General features: G+C 39.3%; 1 protein-coding gene across 2 annotated transcripts in view; it reads left to right on the top strand.

Annotated features, from left to right (window-relative positions):
- dock8 (dedicator of cytokinesis 8) overlaps positions 1-27,211 on the top strand; it is a 167,544-nt gene that overhangs the window by 6,456 nt on the left and 133,877 nt on the right. For both annotated transcript variants that reach the window (XM_033972654.2, XM_033972653.2), the window contains exon 2: positions 26,990-27,086. In XM_033972654.2, coding sequence (XP_033828545.1) covers positions 26,990-27,086 — 97 coding nt within the window. The remainder of the gene's footprint in view (positions 1-26,989; positions 27,087-27,211) is intronic.

Genomic DNA, 27,211 nt, shown 5'->3' with positions numbered 1-27,211 from the left:
TGGTTTAGTCCTGGTTTAGTTCTGATTTAATCCTGATGTTGACTCGGTGTAGTCCTGGTTTAGTATGAAACATTATTACACAAAAAATGTGTTTTGTTTTTTAAAGATGCACTTTTCAGATGGAGGGTAGACACTTGGCGATAGCATTGCCATGGAGATGTTACTGCTTTGCATGGAATGTTTCTTTGTACATCCTTTAAGATGTTTATCTCCATGGAGCCAAGCAGGTCAGTTACTGGTCAGTTCTGTGGAGACTAGTGAGCCGAGACTGTGTGTTTAAAGTCTTTTTTGAGCAATAAAATTGTAAATTTTAAGTATGGCAATTAATGCCATACTTTAACAGGCAAAGCATTTCCATGGAGACAAGCAGGTGGCGGACCCTCCCTAGAAAAGTTACAGTGCACCTTTTTTTTTTTGTTTCACAATGATTTATTCAGTATTCCAAGTGTTAAAAATGCCTTTGTCTCTATATCGACAAATTGACCACATACTTTCAGATTCTAGAGTGTGGTGATGTCATAGATGGGGCCAGAGCCAGTTTATCTATATTAATTGCATAGTATTTTTCTATGAAATTTCCAAAAGGTAAAAGCACAAATGTTGAACCTGATCATTTCAATTAGAGACGAGACCCAAGAACTCACTGTATTAAAGCAAAAACCTGCATTTGAAGCACAGATCTGAAGATTGGCGGTTCAAATCCTGCTCTTGGCCTAAAAACTAAACAAAACATTGGTACAATCAAGATCCACTAACCCACAAGTTGGCAGATGAATGCTGTTGTTGTGTCCTTGGGCAAGACAGTGTTTGTATACACTGGTGTATGAATGTGTGTGTGAATGGGTGAGTGGTTCCTTCATGTAAAGAACTGTGAGTGCCTTGAAGGCAGAAAAGTGCTATATAAAAATGTGACCATATGATTGACCGATAGATTGCTGTGATGTCGTCTGAAACCCAGCAGTAGCTCACCCACCATGAGGTCAGTATATGCTTGATATCCCTGTGTTCGAGTGAACCTGTGTGGACAGGTGTGTGGACAGCTGTGGGCATGTGAGCCTCACTCGCGGTACAGCCGTGCCTTGATTGGGTGTCATGTGAATTCCTTTGGGGGTAGCCTAATGCCATCTGCTCTGCCCCGGGGCAGGTGTGGCGGGTGGGCCTTTGGGAGATGATAGTGGGATGAGGGAGTCATTGTAATTGTAAATAATCAGACCAAATTAGACACTGTTTTAAAGACAATGTTTTAAAGATGCACTAAGTAACTTTTCTGGGGTATGACACCTGCTTGTCTCCTTGGATACGTTATTGCTTTGACTGAAATATTACACAGTATGGCATTAAACTTCTTCAAATTAAAAGTAATAAATAAACATTTCTCATTTCTCATAAACATTTCAAACTGTTCAATAAGTATAAATAAAATGTCACTATGAAACTTTTCTGCAGTGCCTCAGTTGGTAGAGCGTTTTCTCTCTGATCCGAAGGTTGATGGTTCCTGCTCTTGACATAAACATCATTGGTTAAGCAGTCCGATCCACTGATCCACAGGTTGATAGTGTGATCCCAGCTCCCACAGATGAATGCTGTTGTGTCCTAAAGAAGTGGAATAAATGAGTGTGACTTTACCCATAGAGTTTCGCTCCAGTCAAATGAAGCTCATCGAGGCCAGCACTTATACAAGCCAATTTCGAGCCAAGTGGAACAAAGCTATTGAAGGTAACGCCAATTCCCTTAGCAACAAGTTTGATTGACAGCGTTGCAGTGAGAGTGACCTCAGGGAAAGAAGGCGCCCTATTCATCTCTTATTAATGTTCATATCTTGATTTACAGACACAATAGTAAAACACCAAATAAAAATGCCATGATCATGTAGAGTGGGTTAACAAACATTTTAAGACCAAAATGACGTTTTTGTTAGTGGGCTCACCAACAGCTCATCTCCATGGAAACTTCATGTTTCGATTTGTGTGATTTTTAATGTCCTTCTTATTCTGTAAAGCACTACTTTGTGTACGAATTGTGCTACACAAATAAACTTGCTTTGCCTTGCCTTTTTTCCCTATGTATTCATAAGTATGGTGTTCATTTGTAAAAAGAAAATATATCCGACTTTTATTTTGTTTGGCAGTGACATTTGCATCACTTTGAACCTTTACTCTAGCTGCTGCAGACCTCCTGGTTCTCTCCTTTGAGCTCCCTAAGCCTGTATTTACTACTATCCCTATAGTCGCGTCCTGCTGAAGAACCTCAGTGTTTGTGTGGCTTCTCTGACAGGAAGGGAGCTGTGATGAGCTGATAGCACAAAGACCCACAGGGTCTGCAGACGTGTGATAGGAGGAGGACACACAGGGGGCATCCCAACAGTCAGTCTGTCATGAAGTCCACTGACCACTATCTGTCTCTGCTTTTCCTGTATAAGGTCAGATAAGACTCTGGCAGCTAAGCCATTATAGCAGGATTTTTGAACCAACAAAATGATTCATGAGATAAAACTTGAGCCATGTCAATTGGTCAAAACGCGTCAAATGTAGAAAATACATTTATTATGTAAAGGGTCTGATTTTCTTGAGGTCAAAATAAGTCCACTGTGTACTGTCTACTTACAAAGCGCTATAATATCAGAGAATCAGGAGTTGCATGAGTAGCATGCTCTTTGTTGTTAGCATTACTGTGACAGCAAAACTCCACTCTGGTCTCTGAAAGTTGAAAATTAACAGCAGTTCAGTTTTAAGACGATATCAAAATACATTCATTCCTATTGTTAGCAACTGTGTAATATAAGACCTTTGATTATGCTGCAGATCCACAGATCTGGCCCTTAACTTGGCCTGATATGTCGTCCTGCTTATCTCAAAGAAGATGGATCAGTTTAATACCATACTGTGGAAAATTCCAGGCACAAAATTAACATCTCCATGGAGATGAGCAGAAAAGTTTCATAGTGTACCTTAAAGAATCCATATTACACTATTCACTGATCTCTGTTCTAATGTTGTACCTGGAGTTTTGTTTTGTTTCATTCACACATGTTTAACACACAAACCCTGCATATTTAGGCTGAGTTGTTCCCTCAAATAGAAAACACTGCTCCAACTTGTGATGTCATCATGTGGTAATACAGGAAGTGCTCCACTGTGTTTTTAAACTCTATACATCTTCGCTAGAATCATTTGAACAATTTCAGTCCTGGAACTGCCAATCTCTATTGAACTAAAGGTAACAAGGAGCTGCTAACCTGAAAACTACCACTTCATGACAACACAAGGTGGAGAATTTTGAGCTTTGGAGATGTAGACAGACTAATAATAAGTGGTTACTCAAACATGTGTGAATGAAACAAAACATAACTCTTGATATGTTTTTGTTTTATAAGACCTTTGATTATGCTGCTAAACAGAAACCCAGCAGTATGTATACCTTCAAGTAGACTACATTTTGTTTTGGAGAAGTAAGTTTGACGTAATTATAATAATCTTGTATTGTGTTTTGATGTGCAGCTGCATACCTCGTTACAACATTACAGACACTATGTTGCCTCCATGGGAACTATTAACTAACCTGTAGTGATAATAATAGTACTGCAGTTTGCACAGTTGTCTTGCGCAATGAAATGAACACACCATATGCACTCACAGAGCGAGTGCAGACCTGCTTTGGCCTCTGACGTAACCACGGAAACGGCTGATTCTACAGAGAAGGCCTTTTAATAAAACATATAATAAGTCATGTATTAACTAGAGATCGACTGATACGGGTTTTTTCATGGCCGATACTGATACCGATTGTTTAGAATTCAGAGAAACCGATGGTTGATGAGCTCTGCCAATATTTTTGGGCCGATGTGGAGGTCAGATTTTTATTATATATTCCCCAAAGCAAAAGAAAAATATAAAGTCTGTCAAGTGGACAAAACATTGTAGAGGTGAAGACTTTTGGCTGTTCATCCAAGCCGCTTCTTCAGTTCTGGTCAGATTACTGGTGAACACTGCTTTTGAGAAGGGAATTAAAGAAGCAATTTTTGTTAGGAAAGACAATCCTCCCACAGGAGTGGGGCCTCAGCCATCATCTGTCCCCTATCTATAACTCTATCCTCAGACGAAGAAAACAATAGGGCTAGCCAGGATGCTAATAGGTGTAAAATCACTCATCAGAGGCTTGTATGATTATGCTAAGTAGGACTCAGGCACAGTGACACTCAGGGTAGCACAATAGACCTAGCCTACAAACAGAAACTGTAAACGATAAGTTTTTGTTTCAGTGTAGTTAGCTCCTCCATCCAGATAGATATAAGGCAGTGTCCACCAGTAGTCTGACCAGAACTAAAGAAGCGGTTTGGATGAGCAGTCAAATGTCTTCACTCCTACAATGTTTTGTCCAGTTGACAGATTAAATTTTTCTTTTGCTATGTATCAGACCTGGACAACTGAGTAATTGAGTATTTTCCCCAAATTATGTAATTATGTAATTATGTAAGTTACTACAAACTCCTCCCAAGTTCCTTTTTTACCACACACCTTTTAGAAAGTTGTATAGTTACATTTTCTGCAGTTACGGCTTTGCACGGAAGTGTTCAAATGAACCATTATGTGTATTATATAGGCACCAACAAACTAACATATCGGCTTGTGCTGGAGATTCATGGCCAGTTAACCAATGCGCTAAAAAGTGCAAATATTGGCCAAAAGATACATAGGTCTATCTATACTATTAATTACATAGGGTGTACTTAAAAGATTCAAAATTCATGCAAGAGTTGTGAGTCAGTATTTGAGTATCTGTATCTATATTTGTAATAGCTGTAATATGTACCCTTAATCAATCAAATCTGTCTACTGGACAAAATGTGGTGTGGGCGGGAAGGGAGCATTACCTTTTAACAGCCTCTGGATTGGTAACCCACAGTAACTCTAAAGAAGGATTGTTAAAACTGTGAGAGGTAAAATTTTGGAAAAATGGGGTTCCGCCCACAATGGCCGACTTCCTGTAGGGTTTAGGGTGGGGTCATAATATAATTTTTTTCTTGTCTTGACATGTTTGTACCAAATTTCATTTGTCTACGATGAAAAAGGTCTCTCATTGCCGCAATGTATTTCAAATTTTGAGGTGGCGCTATTGAGTCATTTTGAAACATAAATTTTTTTGAACATCAAAATAATTAAGTTTTCACTAACCTTGAATTTTGGGTCCAATAAAATTGACTTTTCGTTAACGTTCAGGGGGTCAAAAGTGGCTTCAAAGTCGCGAGCAAAATAATAAAGAATAATAATAATGGAAACGCATTTTCCACCCATTATTTTTCTCCTAAACCTTAACAGCTACAGTCATGTGACTTTCTCACATTGTGCCCCATCACAAATAAGGCCCTTGTGAATTTTTTCACACGTCCACGACAAATCGATTGTCTTCTATGAATTTTTGAAAATGAAATTTGGAGAGGGCGCTAGAGAGCCATTTTGTGAGAGAGTGCCTTGATTTGCATATCATTGCGTTCAGCTCACAAATGTGCATAAATGCTGTATTAGCGTTTTCCCAACAAAAAATGTGTGAAAGAGAAATATTTTTTTGAAATATTCCAAAATTTGCGAATTTGTTGAAAATTCACCCTGACCACACCCGAAGTCATAATCAAAATGTAATTGATAATCTTTAATCACACATGGGTTTAGTGGGATTTGGCCAAATTTGACGTGTTTCTGATGAAAACTGTGCGAGAAAATGTCCTGAATGCGAGGGTGTGCACTTTTGTCGTTCACGGGTTTGATCCAATATGGCCGACTTCCTGTACATTTTAGGGCGGGGCCATAATATCATTTTTGTCATGTCCTGACATATTCTATTTTTTTATGTGAGTTTCAGATTTTTAAGTTGACTTTTTTCCGAGTTGGGCTCCCATTGGCCCCATGAAAATGAAAGTTTGAGGTGGCGCTACCGAGTTGTCTTTCATTATTTTTTCTCGGGGTCTTTTGTGACAATTAGAGCTCGTCGAGTTCTAATTTTTGACACCACTCACTGCCATGTCGGGACGTGTTTACTACTTGATTTTTGCCATTTTCCGTGTTTCGGACGCGGTTTTAATGAGTCCCTCGCTGGGACGGAGTCCCAGGCTCGGGCCTAATAATAATAATAATGGAAATTTTTTTTCCACCCATTATTTTTCTCCTAAGCCATAACAGCTACAGTCATGTGACTTTCTCACATTGTGCCCCATCACAAATAAGGCCCCTGTGAATTTTTTCACACGTCCACAACAAATCGATTGTCTTGTACGAATTTTTGAAAATGAAATTTGAAGAGGGCGCTAGAGAGCCATTTTGTGAGAGAGTGCCTTGAAAATTCACCCTGACCACACCCAAAGTCATAATCAAAATGTAATTGATAATCTTTAATCACACATGGGTTTAGTGGGATTTGGCCAAATTTGAAGTGTTTGTGATGAAAACTGTGCGAGAAAATGTCCTGAATGTGAGGGTGCGCACTTTTGTCGTTCCCGGGTTTGATCCAATATGGCCGACTTCCAGTACATTTTTGGGCGGGGCCATAATATAATTTTTGTCATGTCCCGACATGTACTATTTTTTGATGTGAGTTTCAGATTTTTAAGTTGACTTTTTTCCGAGTCGGGCTCCCATTGGCCCCATGAAAATCAAAGTTTGAGGTGGCGCTACCGAGTCGTCTTTCGTTATTTTTTCTCTGGGTCTTTTGTGACAATTAGAGCTCGTCGAGTTCTAATTTTTGACACCACTCACTGCCATGTCGGGGCGTGTTTACTACTTGATTTTTGCATTTTCCGGGTTTCGGATGCGGTTTTAATGAGTCCCTCGCCGGGACGGAGTCCCAGGCTCGGGCCTAATAATAAGAAACCCAGCAAGAACAATGCCCCTCGCCATCACTTCGTGAGTGGCGAGGGCCAATCAGATATGCGACGCTAACGTAACATATGCCGGCTTGTCCACAAACATGAGACACATGAGAGTTCTTTTCATTGATCTTTACTGTGGTCTTACTTCTTCATCACAGTTCACACCGTAGAATTAGCAAACATAAACTATAACAGAAGCTCTGGCTCATATTACATATACACACAAAATTGCATATGAACGCATGGAAAATATACATACCACTTTGGCCTGCTAGTAAACAAACCGGTGAACCGAAAACTTTATATTTTACTTTTCAATTGTTTCTCAAATCGGGCTCTATCGGGTAAGACTTTACATTAGTGTAAAAGGCTGAACCAGAAAACAGGAAGTAGTTTTCGCAACTAAACATTTACAATATTGTTCCAAATGAAAATTTGTCACCTTTTTATAGTCTTACAAATGAGGGGGAAATTAAGTATGAAATGTATAAAAGAAAACAAGTCAAATAAATTGTCTTACAGGTATTACAAACACACCAGTGGTCAAACAAGTAAACTGTAACATGCATAATCAACTGTTACATAACACATATTTATTCAGCTATATGAAGCATAGACAACGGACTGAATACGTGTCTGGTATGTTAACATAAGATATTAACAGATAATCGGATAACTAAAGCATAAAAAACAAGCTAACAAGTTTACTCTCGATCTCACTCCAAGTCACTAAATCCATTGAATTCTTCATCGTCTGTGTTGCTTCTCAACAACTCCGCCTGCCCCGAAAGTAGATGAAGCACCGCTTCCTTGTGACCTAGCGCAGTTGTCAGTGTGACAATAACGAAGATGTGAAATTATAAGCTTGAATAATTTCACATATAAGTCACATCTGAGTATAAGTTGCACCCCCGGCCAAACTATAAAAAAAAGTGTGACTTATAGTCTGGCAAATATGGTAGTTAATTGTATGTATAGTTATCAGTTGAGTACTGTACTTAAGTTCAAATTTTAGGTATCTGTACTGTACTTGAGTACATTTTAAAGTGGATACTTTTTACTTTTACTTCACATACATTTGAGAGCAGGTGTCTGTACTTTCTACTTCACTACATTTTGAACTGGACCGAAAAGTAATATTATTATTTTTTATTATTGTCTGAGACCTGCTGAAAAGGCTGAGGGTTTATTTTTTAACACATTTATAATTTAAGCAAAATAAAATATACAAATTAAACAAAATTCACCTCAAATCTATTTGACGCTTTATAAGACCTCAAAGAGTAAAAAGTATTTCTTGAAGATTTTAAGTACATTTTTAAACAGGTACTTTAATATTTTCATGTGATATTTTTACTTGAGTTAAGTCAATCAGATCAGTATTTGTCAATATTTAAATGTAAACTATTTGATTTGAGTTTGTCTGAGGGCAACAAGAGGTCATGTTTAACAAATGTAAAATTTGACTTAAAATTTTTCATATTTTTGCATAATGTGAAGTTGACCCTGGCACTACACGCATTTACATAACCAATGTTTTCAAATACTTAATAGTCAAAAGCCACAGTTTAATGCCACTCAGACTGTGGAATATTTTAGGGAAAGCATCCCCATGGTGATGAACGCTTAAAGGACCCATATTCCACTGGTTTATTCTGTTCTAATGTTGTTTCCTCGCCACAAACGTAACTGCAGTTGTGTTTTGTTTTGTTTTTTTCCACACATGTTTAACACACAAACCCTGCATATTTAGGCTGAGTTCTTCTTTCCGACTGAAAACACTCTGTTCCACCTTGTGATGTCATGTGGTAATACAGGAAGTGCTCCACTGTGTTTTTAAACCCTATAAATATTCACTATAATCATTTGGGTGATTTCAGCCCTGTACTACTGTACTAAAGGTAAAAGAAACTGTTAACTTTAAAACTACCACTTCATGACATCACAAGGTGGAACAGAGCATTTTGAGCTTTGGAGATGTAGACAGACTAATAATAAAGGGTTACTCAGAGACGTGTGAATAAAACAAAACACAACTCCAGGTATGTTTTGAGGAGGCAACAGCATTATAACATGACTTAAAGCTAACAAGATGAGAAGAGAAACATCTTTTCTAGTTTTATTATTATTCTTGTATTATTTTGTGACCCTGTGCTGAACCCAGCAACAGGTTAAACCAAATCTTTCCAAATGTATTTATTCTCAGGTAACCTGGCTGCTCCATTGAGCAGGTGACAACTGTTGGCTCATGTAAAAGACCTTTATTTATCTACAGGCCAAAACAAGTACTTCTCACAGATCAGGTGACCCAAGAATGAAGAAAAGAGGATCAGCTTTGCATTGTCAGAGTTAAAGTCGTGAACTCAAATCAGCACATCTAGGCCTGGGTTTACAGGGGGCAACAGGGAGCATCGCACCAGGCCCATTTATAGAAATGTGGGGCTCGGAGTAAGCAGCCTCCCATGGCTCCCCTCTGATATAAATTAATAGGAAAAGAGTCCAATTCTGGGCTCTTAAGAACCCTTGGTGACCCTTACCATGGATCTTTAATAAGAACTTGATAAGACACTCCTCCTCTGTCCCATAGACTGTAAATATAAATGGACAAAGCTCACCTGCCAGCCACTGCTTTCCAAATAGGAAGTGAGCATGGGCACACTTCAGGCACTGACTCCAATTCACTTTACGTTGAAAAACTCGCCCTCTCTCTGTATGGCTATGCTCTGTCCCTGTGGAAGATCGACTAGTGGCTAGTCCGGGTACTGCAGCTCCCAGGAGAACAATGCATTTCTGTGCATCACTGCCCAGTGATGACTGGACTGTAGATGCCCTCCTGTGCCCTGACCCTGTTCTGTGGACCCGGACCCTCCCACCCTTGAGATGCCTGGCCACTGACCGCCCAGCGATGACTGGACCGTAGATGCCCTCGTGTGCCCTGATCCTGTTCTGTGGGTTCTGTGGACCCGGACCCTCCCTTCCCTCGTCTGGCTAGATGACCCGATACCTGGCTGGGGTGGCTTCCGTGCTGCTGTGGGTGGGCCCCTCTCTGTCCCTTAGTTGAGTTGGCTCTGGCCCTATAAACGTGAACTCTATCTGCAAATGGATGTGCATTAGTCCTGGACACCTGTGAGTGGCTCTCTCCTTCACTATAGTTCTCCTCGAGGTTTCTCTTTTTCCCGCTGGGTTTTAAAAAAAGTTTTTTTAGTTTTTCATAGCTGAGAAGGACGCTGTAAGGACAGGGGATGTTTTGGGCCAGTCATCCATTTGCTTGTTTTCTGTTGATTAATTTGCTTGTCTGTTTCTCTTTGTTGTCTTTGTCTTCTCATTGTTGATTCTCTAACTTTCTATTGGTTAAATCAATTCTCATGTTCAGCCCTAAGAGGCAACTTCTGTTGTGATTTTAGGCTTTACAAAAATAAATTTAATTGAATTCAAACTGACTGTGGTCTGACAGGGCATCCAGCTTCCATAAAGGTTACATTTTGTGGGTATTCAATTCATTCATTTCATTTTGAAACTTGAACTTTTAAGAATTTATAAATCTGCAAAACACCTAAAATGTTCCTTTGTAAGATGTAGCCATAGACTGTATAAAGAAGGGGACTAATGGAGTGTGACATCACTCATAGCATTAGAAGTTATTAATTCAAACTGTTATGGCTTAAATCTTATCATATAGTTAAAAAATAAACAAAAATGTCCCAGTTATCGAGACAGGCCTAGGTATCGGCTGAATCGATATCTTGAAACCAATATCAGGTCCATCAAAATTTCCAGTATCATATCAGTGCATCTCTGAGATACAAATGCCACATAAAATAATGTAATCAAATTAGTTGTTTGTTCAGTGTTTGGGGATGTGTTTTTTTGGGCTGAGCTCTGTTCTGTTCATTGCAGTTTCTAAAAGTGAACTTGGCGGTACTATCTCTGTGTTTTATTTTGGGAGATCTTTGTCAGAGTGAAAGAGCAAAGCTCGTGCTGGGCTTTGGTCACAGTGGTCAGTTTAAGTCTGTCCAACCGGAGCTGGATTTAACATCAGTGAAGTTTGAGTCAAAAGGCCTCACTGAAATGGATCCTGTTTTACTTCTACATGCAGCGTGAAGCGTCAAATCTAATTCAGTTTAAGTGTTTGTTGTTAAGTATATTTTTCCATTCATATTTTGTGTACCCCCCCCCCCCCCCCCCCCATGTTTTTGAGCAAAATTAAAATTTAAAAGCGTTTTATTGTCCGAGAATCAGGATGTGTACGGTTTGCATGCTAGTTGTTATTGTTGTAAGTGAGGAATAACATAACTTTTTTTTTTTTTTTTATAAAAATCAGGCCCAACAATTTTAAAGTAAGTAGTTTTATGGTGAGCTTGTGTTTAGACTCCAATCCATCATTTTATTTGTTGTAGTTTTTGAAATTATCAACATTGAGAATAAGTCTGGTCAAGTGAGGATCACTAAGGACAGCAGAATAAGGTGCCAGTGTCTGTGGCGCAGTCAGGAGAGCTTAAAGGGCCCATATTACACTGATCTGATCTTTGTTCTAATGTTTCCTCATCACAAACATACCTGGAGTTGTGTTTTGTCTCATTCACACATTTAACATACAAACCCTGCATATTTAGGCTCAGTTCTTCTCTCAAACTGAAAACAATCTGTTCCACCTTGTGATGTCATGTGGTAATACAGGACGTGCTCCACTGTGTTATTAAATTCCATACACCTTCACTAGAATTACAGTGAGGCAAATAAGTATTTGAACACGCAAGTTCTCCCACTTAAAAATCACGGAGGGGTCTGAAATTTTCATTTTAGGTGCATATCCACTGTGAAAGACATAATCTAAAAATCTGGAAATCACATTGTATGATTTTTAAAATAATTTATTTGTATGTTACTGCTGCAAATAAGTATTTGAACACCTGAGAAAATCAATGTTAATATTTGGTACAGTAGCCTTTGTTTGCAATTACAGAGGTCAAACATTTCCTGTAGTTTTTCACCAGGTTTGCACACACTGCAGGTTTTTGGCCCACTCCTCCACACAGATCTTCTCCAGATCAGTCGGGTTTCTGGGCTGTCGCTGAGAAACACGGAGTTTGAGCTCCCTCCAAAGATTTTCTATTGGGTTTAGGTCTGGAGACTGGCCACTCCAGAACCTTGATATGCTTCTTACGGAGCCACTCCTTGGTTATCCTGGCTGCGTGATTCAGATCATTGTCATGTTGGAAGACCCAGCCACGACCCGCTGGGGGAAGGAGGTTGTTCCCCAAAATCTCGCATGCTTGGCTGCGGTCATCCTCTCCTTAATACAGTGCAGTCGTCCTGTCCCATGTGCAGAAAAACACCCCCAAAGCATGATGCTACGACCCCCACTCTTCACAGTAGGGATGGTGTTCTTTGGATGGTACTCATCATTCTTCTTCCTCCAAACACGGTGAGTGGAATTAAGACCAAAAAGTTCTATTTTGGTCTCATCTGACCACACGACTTTCTCCCATGACTCGTCTGGATCATCCAAATGGTCATTGGCATTGGCTTAAGACGGGCCTGAGCATGTGCTGGTTTAAGCAGGGGAACCTTCTGTGCCATGCATGATTTTAAACCATGACGTCTTAGTGTATTACTAACAGTAACCTTGGAAACGGTCGTCTCAGCTCTTTTCAGGTCATTGACCAGCTCCTCCCGTGTAGTTCTGGGTTGATTCCTCACCTTTCTTAAGATCACTGAGACCCCACGAGGTGAGATCTTGCATGGAGCCCCAGTCCGAGGGAGATTGACAATGTCATGTTTAGCTTCTTCCATTTTCTAATAATTGCTCCAACAGTCGATCTTTTTTCCCCAAGCTGCTTGACAATTGCCCCGTAGCCCTATCCAGCCTTGCGGAGGTCTACAGTTTTGTCTCTTGTGCATTTTGACAGTTCTTTGGTCTTGGCCATGTTAGTAGTTGGAGTCTTACTGCTACCGCAGCTAACAACCTCAAACTGGTGCTTCTAATTTAGGATAACAAGTGGAGGTGGAGATGGACTTTTTAAAGGTGGACTAACAGGTCTTTGAGGGTCAAAATTCTAGCTGATAGACAGGTGTTCAAATACTTTTTTGCGGCAATAACATACAAATAAATTATTTAAAAAATCATACAATGTGATTTCAGAGTTTTTTTTAGATTGTCTCTCACAGTGGACATGCACCTAAGATGAAAATTTCAGACCCTTCCATGATTTCTAAGTGGGAGAACTTGCAAAATCACAAAGTGTTCAAATACTTATTTGCCTTACTGTATTTGTATGATTTCAGCTGATTAACCAATGTGGAATTGCCTATCTCTATTGAACGAAAAGTAAAACAAGCTGTTAACTTGAAAACTACCACATGACATCACAAGGGTTACTCAAATATGTGTGAATGAAACAAAACTCAACTTCAGGTATATTTTTTTAAGAGGTAACAGCATTGTAACATGGTTTAAAACTCAAGAGTCAGTTTTGTGTAATATAGGACCTTTAAAAACAAAAACAGACCTGCTTTTCCCCCTCACTCTTCCTAAATTTTAACCTTGAACCTTGACCCTTGATTAGCTGGTACTCTGTTTTTTACGGCCTTAATAACTGTCTGTCCTTCGCGTCTCCCACAAGAGGGTTGGTAAGGCCGAGGGCTCTGTGGTGTTAAACTGAAGCACAGATGCTATTTGTCTGCCCGTGGTCAGATGATGCCCGCCCCGTGGTCAGATGATGCCCTGCCCTCGCTCTGCTCTGCCACTCGGACCTGAGTACTGTTTTACTGCTGTAGTCTTTTTATAGGCTCAGACCCTGGGTGTGTTTAACTCAGTCACATGACCTTTTGTGTCTGGTTTGACTTCAAAGCTTTGAAGAAATACTTGTTCTGTTGAGAATGTGGGAGAGTTATAAACTGTTGTATCAGTGGTCAGTGGTTGTTGAAAATAAGGCTGTGGTCAGAACTAGAGCCATTTCTCTACACTAAAAGTACATGTTGTTTATGAGCTGTAAACTGTGGTGACTGAAACAGAAACTGTAACTTTGCGGTGGAGATGTATCGTCGTGTCTGGAGTGTTCCACAGAATGGCATTAAACGTATTGGTTTCCTTGAAGACGAGTTGTAGATCTGTGGAAATGCGCTGACAGTGAGAAAACATGTTTTTCAAGAGTACCAGGGGTACAGGGACTAGGGAGATTTAAAAATAATGATGGAATAGTCTTTCTTTCTTCTTTCTTTATTCTTTATTTGACAGGGACCATGTACAAATTCATTAATCTTACAAGGAAAAGATGATTTGCACCAGATTTAGCTACTGCTACTTTCCATCTGCAGTCCCTGAGCAGGTGAACACATATTAAAAACACATATCAATTAACAATTACAATATACGACTACCGATTTGCCATACATATGTCCCCCCGAGTCCAAACTAATATAAAAATCATTATGTGCAGGTTTATACAGTGAGCACAGAGCAGCACCAACTAACTAGACTGATGTGGACACGTTTGATTATTTAAAATGAGCTTTTTCAAATTTCTAGTAAAACTATTAAAATCCGTAGACAATTTCAGACTGTCTGGAAGCTGATTCCACTGCCTAATGGTTTGATAAGAAAAAGCCGATTGAGCAAAGGCCGAGGATCTTTTTGGAACTATGCAATTTCGGTTTACGGAGGAACGATTGAATCGGGTAGTTTGTTCAGAACAAAGAATAGTAAATTTTTTTAATGTAGGTGAAGCTTCATTATTAATAATTTTGAATAATTTTCTTAGATTTGAATACAAAATTAAATTACTGAAACTGAACATTTTATATTTACTTAAGATGTTACAGTGGTGATAATGGAGGGTTTTTTTATCGAGTGCCTTTACTGCCTGATTATAGGTGGATCTGAGAGATTTTAAAGCGCTCTCATTGGCCTGAGACCAGCAGGAGACACAGTAGGTCAGGTGTGGAATAATCATGGCATTAAAATATGTAAAAGCGGCCTCTACTGTCAGGCTGTTCCTCATGTGTCTAAGGGAAAAGATGTTGTAGCGGATTGAATTGCGTACTTTTTTTCATATGCCTTCTGAAAGACAAAGTCTGGTCCAAATGAACCCCCAGATACTTTGTCTCTGTTACAATGTTTAGTTTTATTCCGTTAACAAAGATGTTAGGCCTGTCTTTAATTCTATTAGTTTTGAAAAAATACATACCAACTGTTTTATTAATATTTAATGTCAGACATGAAGATTAGAGCCAATTATCGATTTTGTCCATAGCTGAGGATAATGTGGTGGCCACTTTCTGCGCATCCCTTCCATGTACGTAGATGACAGCATCATCTGCATACATGATGATGTCTACATCTTTGCACACGTCTGGGAGGTCATTGATATAAAGGCTGAACAACAGGGGCCCCAAAATGGACCCTTGTGGGACCCCTGTTGTGCAGGGCTGCAAAGACGATATTGAATTGTTTATTCTTACATACTGTACTCGATCAGAGAGGTATGATTTTACCCAATGCAATGCATCACTGGAAAGGTGGTACTGAGAGAGCTTGGACAGGAGGACACGGTGGTTTACTGTGTCAAAGGCCTTTTGTAGGTCTAGAAACACAGCCCCCACCGTGCCCCCCTTGTCCAGGCTAGCTCTAATGCTCTCTGTCAGGTAGCAGCAGGTAGCTTCTGTGGAATGATTGCTGCAAAAGCCAAATTGCATTGGATGCAAGAGATAATTGTTATTTAGATGCTCTGTTAACTGTTCTTTAATTTAGTGTGTTGTATATTATTAAATATTTATTAAAACAAAAATATAACAGGCTTTGCAGTTCAGAGGCAACAGCGGGTCAGCTGGTCTTAAGGTTGGTGGTTCGAATCCTGCTCTCAACATAAATCATTGGCGTAGCAGTCAGAGCACAGGTTGGCAGTGCGATTCCAGCTCCCACAGATGAACGCTGTAGTTGTGCCCTTGGGCAAGACACGTAACCCACCTCACCCCCAGTGTCTGTGCACACTGGTGTATGAATGTGTGTGTGAATGGGGTGAGTGGTTCCTTGGTATAAAGCTCCTTGAAAGTGGAAAAGTGCAATTAAAAAAACTGACCAACGTGCTACTGAATGGATCTATGCACACACACACACACACACACACACACACTCTCTGCTTTCTTCTGATCGTTCAAATCACATTCATCTCTTTTGTGTACAAACTTGTTTAGACACCACCCACTTCTTTGTCAGATGCTCAGACATTTGAAAAGCCGTAGGTTCAAATCTCTTTTGGCAAATGGCTACAATGACTCACATCGACAGAAGACATAACATCAAAACATTTTACACCACCCTGACTTTGTGCCCTTGAGCAATAAAAGAAGAAACTACAGTTTGCTTTGTTGTGTCCTCTCTATCTCTCCTGTGATCTCATTGTTAGCGCACGGAGGTTGAACTCATTGTTGTGTTCAGATGATTTTTATGTTTGTGGTTGATCCAGTCACAGTCGATAAATTACTTGACATTTGACAGACTACAAACGGGTTAAAGATATGAACTGGAAATGTTTTGGTGTCAGGGTTTAGCTCATACAGTGTAAATGCTAGTGATACAATACTAATAAGATGTTAGTGAGACAGCATTGTATCACTAGCATCTTAGTGCTAGTAAAATGCTAGTGATAGAATGTTAATAAGACTAAGTGAGTGTGACGTCACCCATGGTGTTCGGTTCCAGTCAAATGAAGCTCATCGAGGCTAGCAGTTATAGGGGCCAATTTGGAACCGAGTTTCATATTTGAAATTCTGACCACAAGTATCATAGCAACCAAAGAGCTATGATACTCGCTAGAGCGAGGCCCCTTCCTTAGCACTTCAGTCAGTCAAACCTGTTGTTAATGCTAACAGATAAATCGGCGCCTCCTTTCCCCAAGTTTGATCCTGTTATTAATATTCATATCTTGATTTACTGACACAATAGTGAAATAAGAATCCCAGGATTATGAGCCTGACAGCAGCAGTTACAGATAGAGGAGTTGATGAAGCCGAAAGTGTGACCATCGTCACTTCATATTTGTAACCTGGTGGCTAGCAGGTTAGCATACAGTATATTTACAGTCTATGAGTAAAACATGATGAGTCAGTTATTTGTAGGAGTCTAAGGTGCAGATGGAGCAGCTTGCATTACTGTCTATTTAGAGTTGCCAAAAATATCGAAAATTAGATTCAGATCAATACTAAAACTAGTATCAAAACTACGATTAACTAACAATTCTGGATTGATTCCAAATTTTCAAGAATCAATTTTGAATTAGGTTAAATTGCAATGTTCGGTTTACATAAAAGATTATTACAACAGAGAACTTGAAATGTGTAAAACAATGTTCTTTGTTTTTGAATGAAAAATAAAAAAAATAGCTTCAGATTTGAATATAGAACTGTTTTTGAATCAAATCGGGACCCCAATAATCGAAATTGAATTGCATTGCCAGGGACTAAAACATTTACACCCTTCTAGATACTCATGCATCCTTCTATTTTCTTCTGCTTATCCGTGGCCGGGTCATGGGGGCGGCAGTCTAAGCAGGGACTCCCAGATTTCCCCTCACCCCAGACATGTCATCAAGCTCCTCTGGTGGAACCCCAAGGCGTTCCCAGTCCAGATGAGAGACATAGTAGTAGACTCCAGCATGTCCTGGGTCTTCCCCAGGGCCTCCTCGGGTGGGACAAGCCTGGAACACCTCCCCACGGAGGTGTCCAGGAGGCATCTGGAACAGATGTCTGAGCCACCTCGGCTGCTCCTCTGGTCCCGGAGGAGTAGCGGCTCTACTCTGAGCTTCTCCTTTGTGACCGCACTTCTCACTCATTTGAACAGTTAATGATACTAAAAAAAAATTCTCAGGACAGAAATAAACTTTTCTTGATTAGCTTTAGAATGACCTTGAGACCCGTTATGTTAGAATACAAAAGAGTGAGCCAGTGTAATTACCGTATTTTCCACACTAAAAGGTGCACCTAAAAGCCTTTAATTTTCTCAAAAACTCACAGTGCGCCTTATAATCTGATGCGCCTTCAATTATGACACCCGTAGTCAGGAGGCGTCGTCGAAGTAATAGCGGTAATAACGGGGAGACGGGGAGTCAGCGCCGGGCGTCATTCGCCAATGGATATCAGTCTCAACTGTGGTCCGAGCTTTCACGAAGGCAGGAATTGTCACTGAACTGCCAGACAACAGCAGCGAAACGGATAATGGCGATTTTGACGAGACGGAATCGGGCACTTTGAATGCTGAGCTCGCCCAACTGTTCAACTCAGACACTGAAAAGGAAGAATTCGAGGGATTCGTGAATGAGGAATGAATTGAAAAAGTGAGCTTTACGTGTTTCTTTCACGTGACAAGGCTGGGAGATATTGTGAATATGGACATTAACGTTTGAATAATGTTGAGTTATTGTTACTGCTTTGCACTATTTCGAGAGTTACTATATTGTGAATGCATTAACTTGTTTTGTGAGTGAACAGTTTTCAGAGCGTGTTTTTTTAAATATTCTATTAATAAAGTTTGACTGACTGACTTATCTGACTGTTTTGTTGACATTCCCTTTACCACAGCTCCATCTCGCGGATGCATAACACAACCCCAGCTACTACAGTAGTTTATATTCTATGCGCCTTATAATGCGGTGCGCCCTATATATGAAAACTGTTTTAAAATAGGCCATTCATTGAAGGTGCGCCTTATATTCCGATGCGCCTTATAGTGCGGAAAATACGGTACACATGTTAGATTTCATTTGTTGTGTAAGTGTGTTTGTTTGTATCTGACTCAAATCATCCAGTGGTTAAACCCGTCTATTACCAGCACCTGCCTATCCACTACCTTCACACAGTTGTGTTTTAATCTTGGGCTTGAATAATGGCAGGTTGTCGAGGAAACAGCAATAATCTGCTGTTATGACCCATCACACGAGGCTTTCTTTAGAGACTACAAGTGTGTCCTTCAGTCTCCAGAAACTCCATGACCAGACCTGCCTCAAAATCACAGGCTTTTGTTTATGCTCTGATTCCACTTGTGTGTGAGCAGAGGGGGAAGAAGTACTCCATTCTGTTACTTAAGTAAAAGGATACTGGAGCCAAATACTCAAGTAAAAGTAAAAGTCTCACCTGAAAAAAATATACTTAAGTAAAAGTATTAAAGTACCTGTAATGTATTTAAAAAGTAAAACGTAAAAGTGATTCTGGCAGATTTTGAGGATTTACAAAGCTTCAAATATAGTGATTTTGATAAAGATTTGAACTGAATTTTGTTCAACAGAAACAATTGAATTGATTGTTTTGTTTTGTTTGTTGTATTTGTATATTTTTGTTTTGCTCAAATCATGAAGGTGTTAAAAATAAACCCTAAGCTTTTTCAGCAGGTGTCAGACAATAATAAAAAATACTTTTCAGTCCAGTTCAAAAATGTAGTGGAGTAGAAAGTACAGATACCTGCTCTCAAATGTAGTTAAGTAAAAGGAAAATGTTTACACTTTAAAATGCACTTAACACTGATCGTATAGGCAGGAGAAGATCAGAGTTAGACAAACTTTTTTTTATTTTTAGCAATCAATGAAAGATGGACAACCTTAATGCCATACTGCGGAACCTATGCAAAGCAGTTACATCTCCATGGAGACAAGCACGTAGCAGACCTTGCACCAGAAAAGTTATATAATGCAGCTTAAATGTTGTTTAAGACCAAACTGACCGGGAGCGCGCTCATGATCACTTACTGTTTGGAACACGGCGGCTAGCAGGTTAGCTATGTCCATTAATACATAGAGTCTATGGTCATAAACAAAGAGACACATCAGGCCTGTGCTGTGCAGCTGGTCTGGCTCCTGTTTCATATGGAGTCAATTGAAAAATGTTCTTGATTTTGTTTAAATGTGTGCACTCTATGGGTCCCCTGTCTGCACTCTATGGGTCATCTTTGTTTGAGGGAGTTACTGCAGCCCTATACTCCACCCAAACTGGGCACTGCCACAGAAAAGGCTTTTAACACTAGACAGGATGTACACTTGTTTTATTGTTCTTTTCAAGTGTATCGTTATTTGTTTGTTTTTTGTTGACTTTTATATGAAGTACTTTGGTCAGCTCAAGTTTAAATGTGCTATATAAATAAACTTGAACTGAACTGAATCTTTCCAGAACAGTTTAGAATGGTAACAATAAAAATAAACTTAAACCAATAAACTTTTATTTTGTGTTAAAAATGACATTCTCTTTGATTCAGTGATTCAGTTTCACTTCATTACTTCATTATACATACATACATACATACATACATACATACATACATACATACATACATACATACATACATACATATGTATATATATATATGTATATATATATATATATATGTATATATATATGTATATGTATATATATATGTATATACAGTATTGTTCAAAATAATAGCAGTACAATGTGACTAACCAGAATAATCCAGGTTTTTAGTATATTTTTATTTCTACCTGGCAAACAAGTTACCAGTAGGTGCAGTAGATTCTTAGAAAACAAACAAGACCCAGCATTCATGATATGCACGCCCTTAAGGCTGTGCCACTGGGCAACTAGTCGAAAGGAGTGTGTTCAAAAAAATAGCAGTGTGGCATCCAATCAGTGAGCTCATCAATTTTGTGGAAAAAACAGGTGTGAATCAGGTGGCCCCAATTTAAGGATGAAGCCAGCACTTGTTGAATATGCATTTGAGAAAAATGGGTTGTTCCAAGACATTGTTCAGAAGAACAGTGTACTTTGATTAAAAAGTTGATTGGAGAGGGAAAACCTTTAAAGAGGTGCAAAAAATTATAGGCTGTTCAGCTAAAATGATCTCCAATGCCTTAAAATGGAGAGCAAAACCAGAGAGACGTGGACGAAAATGAAAGACAACCATCAAAATGGATCGAAGAATAATCAGAATGGCAAAGGCTCAGCCAATGATCAGCTCCAGGATGATCAAAGACAGTCTGGGAGTTACCTGTAAGTGCTGTGACAGTTAGAAGATGTCTGTGTGAAGCTAATCTATTTTCAAGAATCCTCCACATGCCTTTATTTTTAACAAAGGAACTTTGCGGGGAAGTGGTTACAATTTGCCAAAGAACACATCAACTGGCCCAAAGAGAAATGGAGGAACATTTTGTGGACTGATGAGAGTAAAATTGTTCTTTTTGGGTCCAAGGGCCACAGACAGTGTGTGAGATGACCCCCAAACTCTGAATTCAAGCCACAGTACACAGTGAAGACAGTGAAGCATGGTGGTGCAAGCATTATGATATGGGCATGTCTCCTACTATGGTGTTGGGCCTGTTTATCGCATACCAGGGATCATGGATCAGTTTGCATATGTCAGAATACTTGAAGAGGTCATGTTGCCTTATGCTGAAGAGGACATGCCCTTGAAATGGGTGTTTCAACAAGGCAATGACCCCAAACACACAAGTAAACAAGTTTTGGTTCCACACCAACAAAATTAATGTTAGGGAGTGGCCAGCCCAATCCCCGGACCTTAATCCAATCAAGAACTTGTGGGGTGATGTGAAAAATGCTGTTTATGAAGCAAAACCATGAAATGTAAATGAATTGTGGAATGTTGTTAAAGAATCATGGAGTGGAATAACAGCTGAAAGGTGCCACAAGTTGATTGACTCTATGCCACACAGATGTGAAGCAGTTATAAAAAACTGTGGTCATACAACTAAATATTAGTGTAGTGATTCACAGGATTGCTAAATCCTACAAACAAAAATGTTTCTACAAAATAATTTTGAGTTTGTACAGTCAACGGCCGACACTGCTATTTTTTTTAACACACCCCTTTCAACTAGTTGCGCAGTGGCACAGCCTTAAAAGTCTGCATATCATCAATGTTGGGTCCAATAAAATTGACTTTTCGTTAACATTCAGGGGGTCAAAAATGGCTTCAAAGCGGCCACCAAAATAATAATAATAATGGAAACGCATTTTCCACCCATTATTTTTCTCCTAAACCTTAACAGCTACAGTCATGTGACTTTCTCACATTGTGCCCCATCACAAATAAGGCCCCTGTGAATTTTTTCACACGTCCATGACAAATCGATTGTCTTCTACAAATTTTTGAAAATGAAATTTGAAGAGGGCGCTAGAGAGCCATTTTGTAAGAGAGTGCCTTGATTTGCATATCATTGCGTTCAGCTCACAAATGTGCATAAACGCTGTATTAGCGTTTTCCCAACAAAAAATGTGTGAAAGAGAAATATTTTTTTGAAATATTCCAAAATTTGCAATTTTGTTGAAAATTCACCCTGACCACACCCAAAGTCATAATCAAAATGTAATTGATAATCTTTAATCACACATGAGCTTAGTGGGTTTTGGCCAAATTTGAAGTGTTTGTGATGAAAACTGTGCGAGAAAATGTCCTGAATGTGAGGGTATGCACTTTTGTCATTCCCGGGTTTGATCCAATATGGCCGACTTCCTGTACATTTTTGGGCGGGGCCATAATATAATTTTTGTCATGTCGCAACACGTCGCCATGTCAGGGCGTGTTTACTACTTGATTTTTGCCATTTTCCATGCTCCGGACGCGGTTTTAATGAGTCCCTCGCCGGGACGTAGTCCCAGGCTCGAGCCTAATAATAATTAAAACTGCAAGCAGTGATAAAGGCCCTCGCCACCCCTTGCGACCGCGGGGTACACGCCACCGTGGAGATCCTGCCTTTCGTTCCCGCTTACATCGCCCCTCCCCCCAAAATCAGCGACTGAGTAATACTACTCCATTCATTCCAATGAGAGCATTTATCACGTTGTCACGCCCGCACGGTTGGAAATAGAGGTATGTCTTCATTGGCTTTTTTGTTCAGTATGATGAGAGGAATATGTGTACCAAATTTCAATGGCCTATGACACAATAATTATTTTTCATCCTTGTTGTCTGGAACCCATGTATTTCAATGAGTAATGTCAGACATTTCCATGGCAACACCTTTAAACATAGAGGTATGGTGTCATTGACTTTTTTGTTCAGTATTGGAATAGGGATGTCCATGCCAAATTTAAAATGTTTGTGACAAAGTAATTTTTTACGTGCCATGTAAAAATTTCAAGGGGGCGCTATGGAGCAATGTAATATTTGACATGTGTAAATTGCATATCTATGTACTCAGATCAAGATTTTGAACAAAATGTATATTAATGCCGGAAAATAGGAAACTGCATGTTTGAGCTACGTGCCATTTAAAACTTCAAAAAACGTATTTTTTCTTTGCAGGCTGGCCACACCCACATTTTATAACTTAGAAAATTCCAAAAGAGTTCCCTATAATCCCACAACGGTCTACTAAATTGTGACCATTTTGCAAGTTTCTTGAATGAAATTCCACGACATAAAAAATCAAATTGTGAGAGGTAAAATTTTGAAAAAATGGGGTTCCGCCCACAATGTCTGACTTCCTGTAGGGTTTAGGGTGGGGTCATAATATAATTTTTTACTTGTCTTTGCATGTTCTATGTTTGTACCAAATTTCATTTGTCTACGATGAAAGAGGTCTCTCATTGCTGTAATGTATTTCAACTTTTGAGGTGGCACTATTGAGTCATTTTGAAACAAAACATTTTTTGCCAATCTTGAATTTTAGGCCATAGTTTGAGTATAGAGCATCCATTTAGTCTAAGTGCAGTACTCTGAACCCCATTCATTTCAATGACACATTTATTATGTTACCACGGTAACATAGTTGAAAATAGAGGTATGTTCTCATTGGCTTTTTTGTTCAGTATGATGAGAGGAATATGTGTACCAAATTTCAATGGTCTATGACAAAGTAATAATTTTTCATCCCAGTTATCCAAAACCCATGTATTTCAATGAGAAATGTCAGACGTTGCCATGGCAACACCTTTGAAAATAGAGGTATGGTGTCATTGACTTTTTTGTTCAGTATAGCAATAGGGATGTCCATGCCAAATTTAAAATGTTTATGTCAAAGTAATTTTTTTGGTCCAATTCAAAAGTTCAAGGGGGCGCTGTGGAGCAATTTATTGTCTGACCTGTGTAAATTGTATATCTATGTGTTCAGATCAACAGTGAATAAAAAAGTATATTCATGCCGGAACGTAGGACACTAACTGTGTGAGTTACATGCAATTAAAAACTTTACAAAATTGCTTTTTTCTTTGCAGGCTGGCCACACCCACATTTTATAACTTGGAAAATTCCAAAAGAGTTGCTTATAATCCCACATGGGTGTAGTTCATTTTGACCAATTTTCATGTTTCTCACCCTGACCACAGCCAAAGTCATAATCAAAATGTAATTGATAATCTTTAATCACACATGGGTTTAGTGGGATTTGGCCAAATTTGAAGTATTTGTGATGAAAACTGTATGAGGAGATGTCCTGAATGTGAGGGTGTGCACTTTTGTCATTCCCAGGTTTTATCCAATATGGCCGACTTCCTGTACATTTTAGGGTGGGGCCATAATATCATTTTTGTCATGTCCTGACATGTACTATTTTTTTATGTGAATTTCAGGTTTTTACGTTGACTTTTTTCCGAGTTGGGCTCCCATTGGCCCCATGAAAATCAAAGTTTGAGGTGGCGCTATCGAGTCGTCTTTCGATATTTTTTCTCGTGGTCTTTTGTGACAATTAGAGGTCGTCGAGTTCTAATTTTTGACACTACTCACTGCCATGTCGGGGTGTGAATACTACTTGAGTTTTGCCATTTTCCATGCTCTGGACGCGGTTTTAATGAGTCCCTCACCGGGACGTAGTCCCAGGCTCGGGCCTAATAATAATAACAACAATAATGTAACAGATTAATGTAGGTTTTATTTTCATGGACAAGTCTTCGACACGTGGCAGATAAATATGGCCAAAATAAGTTAAGTGCATAAAAAATACAACTCACCAAACTGCTGCATCAGAGGGAGCCCTGCGCTGATTATGTGATTATGTATATCATATCGGCATATCGTTTAATCCCAGGTGCTTATTCTTCATGTGCCTAAGCAGTTTTGAAGGTTTCATTGCCTCATTTGCTTTTCCCGCATATTACGCAGAGCAGACTCTGCGCATGAGACTCACCTTTAGTGACAAACCCAGATTTTAAGTAGGTATTGTCTGTTAAATGTATCTTTCTTTTTCTTGGAGGTCGTAGTCTCCTGTTCTGGCCCCTCAGTTGGCCTTTTCTCCTTTGTTAAGAAGCTCTCCAAAGACTTTCGTTTGGCTCATTTTCACTCGTTTGTGGCTCTACTTTTGTGCTTTCACATCATCACGGAGACAAGAGCAGATAATATACTTGCCACTACATCAAATAGATTTCTGTGGCGATTTCCAACAGGATTTTCATGATACATCTATGGACGAGCTTATTAGTGTGTTAGGGATGGGCGAAAGTCGCTCCTGACCCCTGTGCGCACAGCGTCTGAAAATCGGGGCTCTTTACTCAGGTCTGTGTCTGTGTCTGTGAGACGTGAGCAGTGTTTGTTTTTAACATTGTTCCTCGAGTGTGACGCTTATTTTGAGCAACGAAAAATAAGAAAATATAATTTTATTTTAAGATGATAATAATCTTCCCATTTAAACTACAACAAAAAAGACACTTCAAATAAAATACACTTCAATTAAATACTTAAAATTTATTTTCCCAAGCCACGCAGAGCCGCAGTATAAGGCTGAAAGAGCCTCATGCGGCTCCGGAGCCATGGGTTGCCGACCCCCGGTCCATGCCAAACCCCAAAAATTATTGTTTCATCTGCCATGTATTGAATGATAAGTTGATATAGTATTTATTGTGACAAGCCTAACTACAAACTAAATATTCCTGTTAACTTTAAGATGTGATCCTCTGTGTTATGCATGAATCCCATTTACAGTGAAACACTATCTCCGTCCATTTCCATGTATTTGAATGGAGCTGTGTCTCTGGCATTCCTGCAGCGCATTGTTGTCCACACAAGCTTTTGTTGATAATTAGGACCAGCGCATGAGAGCCATCACGACTGACCCTTTGGGGACAGAATGAGCACAGGGCTGACCTAGTTGTCTTTGCCATCAATGTTGCAACCATCATTATAATAACGAAAATATAAAACTTGATTCAGAATGGTAGCCCTGTAAGTTTTTCTGGATCGGTGCATCCCTAATCTTTGTTACTTGTCTCCATAGTTATGTTATTGCTTTGCCTTCAATTTTCTACAATGTGGCATTAAACTTATCACCTATATCCATAGAAACAAGTAGGAGATGCTACCTGGTCAAGGGTCAGATCAGTGGAGAAGAGATCTCGCTCAGAGTAAGAATGTGTGTTTTTAGCAATCGATGATGGATAAGTTCAAAGGAGTACTGTGGAACATCCCAAGCAAAGCCGTTACCTCTCTTTAACTTTAAGTGTTGGCAACCTGGAGCTGTAATCAGTGAGTAATGAACAAACAGTGAGTGACTGGACTCATCATGGCTCAGTTCATATCAATAGAACCAGAACAATGCTGTATTTGTGTTGCATCTACTATTAAAATTCGACCCTAACCCTAACTATATGTTAAATATAGTATTACACGAAATTCACACATTCACACGTATTTGAGTAACCCTTTATTATTAGTCTGTTTAACTCCAAAGCTCGAAATGCTCTGTTCCACCTTGTGATGTCATGAAGTGATAGTTTTCAAATTAACAACTCGTTTTACCTTTAGTTCAGTAGAGACTGGCAATTCCAGGTCTGAAATTATCCAAATGATTCTAGTGAAAGTTTATAGAGTTTAAAACACACAGTGGAATACTTCCTGTATTACCACATAACACAAGGCAAGATGGAGCAGGGTGTTTTCAGTTTGAGAGAAGAACAAATAGAGAAGAGTAAATATGCAGGGTTTGTATGTTAAACATGTGAATGAAACAAAACACAACTCCAGGTATGTTTGTGATGAGGAAACAGCATTATAACATAGATCAGAGAATAGCAAAATATGAGTCCTTTAATTGGAGATGGGACCTCAGGTTATTTTATACAGAAATATTCTGAACCCCTGGGCTACTTGACAATTGTCAGACTAGAATTATCTTGGCTTATTGAAAATCACATGTTTTGTCTCATCCTGCAGTAATAACATGAGTCCATTTTGCGTGCTTCCAGGACTTCCTCAGCTGACATCAGGAGGAACTATGGAAACTATGGAGTATATCACAGAAGGACCAACTCTACAGCATCTGCCTCTGTGTCTCTCACTGTGGTAAGTCACAAACATTTAACAAAGGTCCATGCATAGACTGTATATACAGTAACGCAGATAAGTATTTGAACACTTTGTGATTTTGCAAGTTCTCCCACTTAGAAATCATGGAGGGGTCTAAAATT

This window comes from Periophthalmus magnuspinnatus, chromosome 9, assembly GCF_009829125.3.
Source record: "Periophthalmus magnuspinnatus isolate fPerMag1 chromosome 9, fPerMag1.2.pri, whole genome shotgun sequence".
NCBI lineage: Eukaryota > Metazoa > Chordata > Actinopteri > Gobiiformes > Gobiidae > Periophthalmus > Periophthalmus magnuspinnatus.
This window is presented reverse-complemented; position numbering and strand designations above follow the sequence as displayed.